The 10663-nt window shown below is 31.7% G+C and overlaps 1 protein-coding gene across 1 annotated transcript; it reads left to right on the forward strand.

Moving 5' to 3' along the window:
- Positions 1–3356: 3356 nt before the first annotated feature.
- On the forward strand, positions 3357–6934 carry LOC148176620 (uncharacterized). Its single transcript, XM_088035155.1, has 5 exons — positions 3357–3396; positions 6036–6369; positions 6417–6707; positions 6761–6804; positions 6905–6934. The coding sequence occupies exons 2-5, from the start codon at positions 6084–6086 to the stop codon at positions 6932–6934; spliced, it is 651 nt and encodes a 216-aa protein (XP_087891281.1). The 5' UTR covers positions 3357–3396; positions 6036–6083.
- The last annotated feature ends 3729 nt before the right edge of the window (positions 6935–10663 follow it).

Consider the following 10663-nt stretch of genomic DNA (forward strand, 5'->3'; position numbering starts at 1 on the left):
ACACGATTTTTCCGGTATCAGAAAAGTGGCAAACTAGCATGCATAAAAAACACATGTCAGATGTGACAGTAAAAAAACTACCCCTGTCAGTCATTGTAGCCAACAAAAAGAAAAAAAAACATGGCCTACTCTGGTCTAAAAAGATCGTGAATGCATTATATAATGCTACAATGACTGACAGGGGTAGTTTTTTTACTGTCACATCTGACATGTGTTTTTTATGCATGCTAGTTTGCCACTTTTCTGATACCGGAAAAATCGTGTGTTTCCTTTTAATCGTGAAAGTAACAGTGTAAAGGCATTATCTTCAAAATATTGCAATAAAATGCCTAAAGTGATTTCGTTTTCGAACCAAATTTGCCTTTAAAAAGTGTTACTTGCAGTTTCGAAAAGATTGGCCTGATTTAAGACTGGAACAAATGATTACAAATGTTACAAATATCTTCTTTGTAAAGTACAAAGTCCCGTAGACGTTTGTTTTCAAAATATTTTTAAGTGCGGTGTGCAACCGTTTCCAAAGTTCTGGACACCAAAGATGAAAACTTTTGGCTGATAAGCGGCAACAATTAGAATTTTATGCCGAAAGAACAACACTTATCAAAATTATTAAGTCTATGAGTTACAAACATAGAGAAGTGAACGATCACAAGACTTTATGTAAACAAAAACAATTTAAATTCTAAATTGCGGCACTTTTTAGTTAACGAAATTCGCCAAAGTTTGGTTTTAGTGTGAGATTCCATAACATAAAACCCTGGGTCAAATGCTAATTCGATCAAATAAACTTTTTTAAGGTTTTATGACTAGAATCAAGACTTGGCAGAAGTGCTTCTTGAGAATGGTAATTTTTTTGCCAATGGAATGTATCAGCAGTAATGTCTTCCATTCTGATTAATATTGCATTTGTTGAAAAATAATTTCAAAGTTTTAGATAAAAATTCAATAAAATTCTCAAGTTCTGAATGTTCGGTTCAAACTAGCAACAGAGGAAAGGTTTCAGACACAATTCATAACCAAAAAAAGGTGACAACTCCAATTGACAGAACGAATGTCAATCATTTTCAGGAAACTTTAGCTCGCAAAGGTTGACTACCAACCAAGTTACTAGATTTCCATGGCTTGCCGCGGTCTAAAAAGATCGTGAATGCATTATATGTCCCCCCATCTATTAATTCCCAAATCTCTGGTTGTTCCCAATTTAGCGTAATGACATTGAAAACTAACTTGATAAAACTGCATTTTTTACTCAAATTTTGAATACAATTTGCAGTAAATCCAAAATGACAACTGAGATATTTTTAACACATTTATATTGAAAAAAAAAATAAAGGTTGATTTCAGAAACACTCATAATTAGCTAAAAGTTGGCGACGTCAAAACTATCCGTAATAAAAATCACATTTTTGCGTCAGCTTCTAGAGCTTTATCAACTTTGAGGGTATGCAAATTTTCAAAATTAAATAATTTAATTTAGAATTACAATCTCTTTAGTGACAAAGGGCCCCACAAACCTCGTTCTTGAACGACGTTTCTGAACGACGGTTTCGACGGTTGGAACGAAACGGTCGGAAGAACCGAGGTCTGTGGGCAAAACTGTCGGTTCAACACGACGGTTTTTGCCCACAGACCTCGGTTTTTCCGACCGTTTCGTTCCAACCGTCGAAACCGTCGTTCAGAAATGTCGTTCAAGAACGAGGTTTGTGGGGCCCTTAAGGGCCCTGGTACTTATTTTGGGTTTATGTACCTGGACTTGTACACTGAGATAACGAAAAATTTTTCCCTGCACCGACCAGCTGTCCCATTTCGGCATAATCATAAATCTCAAAATACCACAAGCTGTCCGTTTGCGGAATCCGCCTAATTATTATGATTTTATGGTAGCTAAAACGAGCTTGGCTAAACTATACCTAGAAATTTGTCGGCTGCAATTTACAACACCCAGTTTTATTTCTATTTCGTGTTGAACCGACAGTTTTACCCACAGACCTCGGTTTTTCCGACCGTTTCGTTCCAACCGTCGAAACCGTCGTTCAGAAACGTCGTGCAAGAACGAGGTTTGTGGAGCCCTTAAGGGTGGTTTGACTTAAGCCATAAATTGTTTACTAGGTATATGTCAACTGGGTTTACAGTATGTGTTCATAGTTACCGATTTTTAAATTTTGTTCAGCTTCGGGATTGGCTACCGTTTTTTTGGTCTTATCTCGATTATTTTTTGAGTTAAAAAATTTGAGTTTCAATATTTTGGTTCAAAATTGTTGCCTTTTTTTCTCTGGGGTGCGAGTTCTAAGGGCACGCTGTGTAATAATATAATGAAACACCTTCCATTTAAAATAAGTTAAATTGTCTAGTATATTTTTCGTTCTAAACAAATTTACCCATTAAAAAATAAACTAAAATAATAAAATGATTATGTCAACCGTAAATTGTGACATAAACTTCATATTTTCCAGAGGAGTTAACTGTAAAGTTTTGAAACATCAGACATAATTATGTTAAAGAAAGATTTACAATTACTTTTTTTATTAGTGTATCGTAAAAATTTGATTCCAACATCTATGATTAAGTATAGATTATGTATAAAAAAAGTAGGCAGGTTTTAGTAGGTAGATTTTACCATGGCGTACTTGACTTTTAGAGTCGAATATTATCTTACTGCACTCATAATGTGGACGGTGTAAACAGGCTATTGTGTTCAAAAATTACAATTTACGAGATCTTCAAGTAGGTAGAAAAATGTGGTCCCGTGCTTCTTCCAGGTATTAGTTCGAGATGATTATTATTGATTCCTTCAATGTTTTCTTTTCAAAACGTTATCATACTTTTCCAAGTTGAGACTCGTTTTTATGAGGGTGCCTCTTTGTGTAAAAGTTAAATTTCTCCACAATGCAGACCATAAATTGCGGTTGCAACTCATCACTAGGGTTCGACCAGGACCGCACCGGACACAACACTTGCATTTGGTGCCAAAGCTATCCATGACACTAAATACTGAATAACTTATTTTTAATTGTTTTTTAGTATGCTAATTTTACTAGGCAGTGTTATGATTTATTTTATTTGCAAATTTTTTAAAAGAAATCAGAAAAAAAAATAAATAAATGCCAGCCGGTCCTGGTTTGAAATCTCTGGGACTATCTTTAGAAAAGAGTTCTGAAAACACTGATAATGTTTGCGATAATCGTTTTAGCAAGGCAATAATAACGAGACCACTACTTGGATAAGATGCCTACGATAGGAATAAAAAAAATTAAAACTAAATTAATACAGATTACTGCATCTGATGATAAGAAATAGTATAAATTGAGGAGATTTAAAAGTTATCACAGCATTTGAAATGATGGCGTTCAAAAGAGCTAAGTGAATTTTGTGACAATTTCAAGATTATACCTTATTTAGGTAAGTTCTTGTGTTTTCTAATAAGTGCAGTTAAAAAAAATACCACGCAATTTAATTTAAAACATTATATGTACTGTAATAGATTTAGTTAACTTTGGAATATTATTATAGTTTACTTTACTTTGTCAATAGAATTTCTAGAAATAAAAACTAACGATTGCGCTCTTTGATTCCCACTGTAACTAGGTGACAAATTATGATAATATTATGAATCATCGGAAGAAATTACATTTTAAAAAAACAAAAACACTTTTACTGTATTAAATTAATAATAATGTTCGAGTATTTATTTGAATATTATTTATAAAATAAATTAATTTTAAATTTAAATAATTCTATTTTAAAATGTAATGCGTTTTTTGCAAATTCACTCTCAGGATGCAAGAAACGATCTTTGTTCTGAAAAAAATCAATTTCCTGTTTTTTTTAATAATAAACTTAAGACGCACCTCAATTTTGTTACATTAATTTTGGATTTTTTTTTGTAATCTAAAATATTAAAAAGGCAATTTAGTACTTCAATATGCAACTTATAGATCAGCTAAGAGTTTGACTCAACTTCGATCAATTTGTACCTATAAAACGTAGAGGTACCTGGAATTTTAAACGCACCTTAGTTTTAATACAAAAAAAAATAAAAAAGCTTATCAGTGAGTGCTTATCAGAGAAGAATCTCTAGTAATAAAAATAAATATCTGTCACTGACAATTTCGTACGAAATATTATCGTTATTAAATTACTTCAACTTGAACAGATTCGGACTAAATACTAAACATCAAAATGGGTTGCAGAAGCTCAGTTTGTTTAGTTTGTGTTTTTAGATCTTGATCTTGATTGATGGGTTTTCAAAAGTGGAATATGGCTCTAGACTTAACCCCGTACCTACTTTAAAATATTTGATTTTTGGGTATTTAAAAATTGTTGTAAATTGCAATAATTGTTGTAAATATCCGAAAATATCAACGTCGACATTATTTATTTTATACGTAATTTAAGATATTTTTCAAACTGCTCGCTTTGAGTCTTTTCGTTTGGGCGTGTATGGATGGATATATGTAGGTACCATTATACCATTCAACAGAACCTGAATAATTAAAACAAAAAAGGTTAGATGTTGCTTTTATTTTTGGAAAGTGGATCTGCTAGACGGACATGATAAAATTAATTTTTAAAGAGTACTTTTTCAGTTATCTTGGTTTTAAGTCCGATCAATAAATAACAAAGATATTAGACTTGAAAGTCTTAGATTGGCCACACTATACGGCATGGTCTGCGAGTGATAAGGAACCTGACCGAATTCAAACGGCAACCCAAAATACATTTTCATAGCATTCGTTGCCAAATTTATATTTACAACAAGACAGCTGTCAGTGTTTCGACAAATTCTTTCACTCAAGACAGTTTCTAATCGCATGTAGAATTACATCTCCCCCGAGGAACTTAGCAGTCTTCATAAATTAAAATCATAATAGCGTGAGTTGATTGTTCTGAAAAATTTGTCAACTTTGACGTTCAATTCAAGTATCTACGACAGCTATAAAAATGTATGTTGGGTTGCAGTTTCAGTTCAGTCCGGTCCTTATCACTCGTGGACCACGGTGTATGTATAGAATTAAAATATACAACCTATTTAGTAGTTTCCAATGCATAGTAGCTTAATATAACGAGTGATAAGAACTTTCAGATTAGGGAAATCTATCGAATGATTTTTTCTGAGTCTGCATTAAGTTTAATAATAAATTGTAAAACTTTAATTTTTTGGAAGTTTAGACATTGAGGCTATTAGGATTAACATTGTTAGTATAACTTAATCACAGACGGGAATAATTGTTCCAAAACCTACTCTAATTTGAAAAGTTTTTGATCATCCGTTGCTTAATACAAAATTTGTAAAAATAAATTTTTATTAATAAATTCTAAAGCACGAAATTTAATTTCCGTACAGTCTGTTTACCTCTGATGAAGTGAACAAAATTCGTTCATTATTTCTTCCTGGTTCTTTCGACTGGCTCTTTTGAAAATACGTTTCGTCCTCTTGGAATTTTCAACCTAATAAATAATAAAATATTGACTGCTATTTTATCATTTGATGACATTGTTATCATATAACTGGCAATTGCACAGCTTCAAAAAAATTATGAACAAATAGTATTCGTAGTTTTTACTCAAACACTTGACGTTTTATGTTGTGTTACATAATAGTAACATGTGTTTATTTTAAATTATTGTATAGTAGGCTATGAGATTTTGGGTGTCAGGGATGACAGTTTGCTCACAATGAAGCTTTCTTTTCAAGTGTAAAACCTAAACCTATACAATTAAAAGCTCTTAAAGTGTTAATGAGCAACCGGCAACAAGAATGTTTATTGAAATCACAGATTTACAAAGTTTTTAGTTCTAAACGTCAAAATTATAGTAAAGAAAAGACGGACGTCAATTTCGGTTAAAGATGACTAGACAACAAATCAAAATGAACACACGATATATTCAAAGACTAGTTTTATAAAACTCGTATTAAAAAACTCTAAGGTTTAATAAAGCAAGTTTTTTAATGTTATTCTTTCTAATTTGCTTATTTAATACAACTTTTTTTCTACATTGCTTTTGTAACATGTTTAACGTTTACGTATTTGTTTTAGATTACAACTCAATATATTCACCGAAAAAACGAGATTCAAAGAACTACAATGCATTTATTACTTACGCGAAAACTTTTGTACTGCTTGAGTGGAATGGTGGCAGCTTTAAGTCTTTTACCAGAAGACTGCAGGGTATCATGCGAAGAAATAATCACACTTAAAAAAGAATCCGAGATACTTTGTGCCACCAACAATAACAATTTAACCATGTTTCTGCACCCACCAACAATTGAAATTCCCCAAGACACACGTTTGTTTTTGAACAATTCTGAGTGGAAAAAAAGAAATTTGATAGATATATTTTCATTACCTGTTATAGATCGAAGATGGGAAAGTAAGTAATAAAATTGTAATTATATAAATGATAATGAGAATTTTTAGACATTCCAACAAATTTTACTTATTATAAAATGTTCAAACCTTTTAAGTCGGTTTCTTTATCCTTATATTCACCCGGAAGAGTTGCCTTTTTCTTAGATGATGACGAAAGGTTGAATTATTTTGAAAGTCAGTTTGGAAAATCGAACACTTGGGTCCACTACACAGTTTATTTGGAAAATAGCACTATTAGTATATTACAAAACAACGCTATTATTCACAGATATGTAGGTTTGAATCCTACTCACATTGTAGTGAAAACCACAGAAAAAACATACTGGAAAATACATGACTGCAAGTAACTCTAAAATGTGTGAATTTTAAACTTATTTAATTTTTTCTTTTAGACGAAGTACAAGTAGCAGATGAAATTTCAACGAGACCAACAATAGTACAGTTACCAACAATTTCGTGTTTGATGTTGTACGCCAACTTATGTCCACATTGTCGACTTGAAGTTTCCAACACTGGAAAATTGCAATCTCTTTCAGGAGAAAAAGAGTCCGCTGTCGGCAGTCTGAACGCGTGGAAGCATCTAGAAATTTCTTCAGAATCCGGAATAAACATAACTTTGTCTAGACAAACTGACGGACCATACATGCAAGGATTTTGGGCTATCGACCTGAGAGAATGTCCCACAGTTTTTAAAAGAAAACTGCCATCGGAAAAAGTCACTGCCAACAAAACTTGTCAAACTTTAAATGAAAATAATTCTTTAATGGATTCACTTAAAAGAAGCTCACCATCTCTTTGCAATGCTGGCGAACTGGGACAAAACTGCAACCTAAAGTGCCAAGATATTCTAGGATCTGACAGAAAATTTTGTGAAGAGTATCAGATTTGTGAAAACACTCGTTCTGATTGTTATTGTGCTTGGGGGTCTCAAGGACCGTCATGCAAAGAGAGTAAGTAATTAGACTCTTTGATTTTGGTTGGTATTAACAAAAATCGAATTATTTTAGCTTGTCAAAATGGAACATGGGGTCCATCCTGTAAGAAAACCTGTCCCTGTTCTGACAATTGCGATAAAATAACAGGAGAATGTTTAAAACAATCGTCAAAATCAAGTAGTAAGTTTATTTATATTTTATTTTTAAATAGAATATTGTTATGTTCTTTTTGTTTTAGAAATAATAAAACCGACTGTGCTTCTCGTACTGGCTCTATTTTTCAAGTTTCTTAATAATGCTCTCTGAGGTGTCTGCTTGTATTGATGACTACTATAGTTCGTACAGTGAGAGTTTGAATGACAGAAAAGTAAAATCTACACAATAAAAAGTGTACCATACGCGCGAAATTTAAAATAACAAAATAACCCCAGTTACTGACAACCCTGTCAACCCATTTCGCGTAGGAATTTAGTGTTTTTAATGTAGTTTGTAGCATAATTTATTGCCAACCTATATGTCAACTGTCGAAATATCCCAAACTCTCACCGGCTTTACTATAACTGGTCCAAACTAAAGAAAGACATCCTAAAAATATACAAAAGTGATATTGAATTGAATTCTTACTTTTAAGATAAAGGATCTTATCCATTGTTTAATTGTTTGTAATTGCGATTTATTATTAGATTATTACATTCCTATGATATTATATTTAGATGATATTAAACTTTCAGCAAATTGTCATATTTTTTATATTACATGTACTGATCTGTATTAATAAAAATTATAGGAAAAAATTACTGTAATCCTCCATATAAAAATGTTGTATTAAGTAAACGAGTAATAGTTATTAACATTACAAGCAATGTAAAGGAGTTTTTACTGGGGTCAGAAGGGTATAACTGGCGAGCCGCCAGGCGAGCCAGTTACCTTCTGTAGCCAGTATAGTAACCTCAGTTGACATATACCTAGTAAACATTTTATGGCTTAAGTCAAACCACCCATAGAAATAAAACTGGGTGTTGTAAATTGCAGGCGACGTGTTGTAAATTGCAGCCGACAAAGTTCTAGGTAGAGAGTTGACCGATGGTTGAATAGGCCCGCTTCATTTCGTGCTCATTTATGGTCTCCAATCGCAAGGATTAGTACTGCCCGGCCCTCTCATAATGTGGCCATAAAATTTACTAGGTATATGTCAACTGGGTTTACTATAAAAACCCGTTACATTGCGTGTATTGTTGAATATTTTATTTGTTCCTCACTTGTAAATAATAATTTATAATGTATAATGCATTCACGATCTTTTTAGACCAGAGTAGGCCATGTTTTTTTTTCTTTTTGTTGGCTACAATGACTGACAGAGGTAGTTTTTTTACTGTCACATCTGACATGTGTCTTTCATGCATGCAAGTTTGCCACTTTTCTGATACCTGTGTTTCCTTTTAATCGTGAAAGTAACAGTTTAAAGGCATTATCTTGTGCTATTTGCAGTTTCGAAAAGATCGGCTTGATTTAAGGCGAGTGCCAAGACATTTTTCTTATGGAGAATCCCATGTAAAGTATCGTCTAAATACATCTTTCGCTTATTTTTTAATGTATCAGTTTCGTTCTTATTCTCAACTGCTTGTATTCATATTTTCTTCTAAAACTAAGAATCAAACATTGGAAAAAACATTTAATTTAAAAGTTAAAGGACTTGAAAATTCGATAATTTAGGGGTAGTTTTACGAATAGAAGTTTATGTCCGATTTTTGTGAATTTTTAAACTTAGAATTAGTAAAGAATACTTTCAAAATCACTTTCCCGCTAAATTTAAATCGATATCATTAAAATTGGTCTAGTTATGAGTGAGATAAACTAAAAATTTTTCAATCGAAGCTCTGAGCTTTGCAGATAATTTACGATTAGGTTGATTTATAAGCGTACCCTCATTTGCGGTTTCTTGACCAGCTTTGGAAGTTGTAAATCAAGGGATTTCTTCTAAAATTTTTACCTGCTTGTTTCGCACAGAGGATAATAAAATGGTTACAATTAGAAGAGCGTTATTAAAAGTGCTAATAACTACACGCACATCGAAGTTTCATAATTTTTGATGTATGAAATTAAAGAAACAACTATGTAGTATGAAAATTCATTTAATTTATAGTCATGTTTTCAACTAAAGTCTTTCAATGACACACGAATTAATCTCTCGACTACTTCACGGTGTTGGACGTAAAATTTAGAAAATGAAATTTAATAAAATAGTAATTTATTATTATTTTTCTTATTACATATTTTATTATTTATGTTTATTTTTTTCTTATTTCACTAGAATTTAAAAGTTCATCAATGAATGAAAAATGTTGAACGAAACAAAATTGTTTTGAATGGTATGACTCTATGGAGCAACCTAACCGGATGCAATTTACCTGATGTTTGCAATATTGGATTAGGGTTTATCTAAGAAGCTGACCGGGGTTGACTAGGTAATGCCAATTTCTTTCATTTTGCCGCCGGCCGGTTCAACTTTTACTGAAAAACCCACTAAATCTTGTTCCTTTGAGAACAATATAAATTTTTGGGAGCCACACCTGACGGTCATTTTGAGGAAGACAGAATTATTGAAATAAAATGCCCGTATAAAGCTTTTAATTCAAACTTTAAAGATGCGGTGGAGAATAAAAAGGTTGACTTCTGGTAACTAGAAAAAAATGGAACATACATTGTAAATTCAAATCATAATTGGTATTACCAAATCCAAGGGCAGTTAAGAATAACACGAAAAATAAAGTGTATTCTGGGTGTTTGGTTTGGACAAGAAAGTGATATGAAATATGAATATATTTATGAAGACACAACTTTTTGGAAAAAAAAATGGAACCAAAATTGATTAAGTTTTATTTTGATCACATGTTGTTGGAATTAATTGTCTCTAGGAAACAAAGATTGTCTATTCCGATCCGCCGTCATTGAGTTTGTATTACCTATGTATTAGTTAATTGTCAATATTGTAAATAAGTACCTAGTATGTAAATACTACTTTTCTTATAAATATTTACTAACATGTACATATACACATTATTATACTATGTATTTTGTATCTTTATACCAAATACGTATCTATTTGAAAATAAATAAAATTAAACATAAAACAGATAAGTTTAGTTTTTTTAGAAAATTTCTGTTTGGCATTCTAATATTAAATAATACTTTAATCTATTTATTATTTGACTAGTTAAATTATTTTTTGAACAACGTACTAATGTACTTACAATTTTAAAATAAAATTTTTTGATTCATATTATTTTACCCATGAAGAAATATTTCTACCAGACAGAGGCAAAATAAGCATTTATCATTTTACAATCACTTTACGATAGC

The sequence above is a fragment of the Gnatocerus cornutus genome, chromosome 4 (assembly GCF_029298725.1).
Source record: "Gnatocerus cornutus isolate USDA-ARS CGAHR chromosome 4, icGnaCorn1.1, whole genome shotgun sequence".
Lineage (NCBI taxonomy): Eukaryota > Metazoa > Arthropoda > Insecta > Coleoptera > Tenebrionidae > Gnatocerus > Gnatocerus cornutus.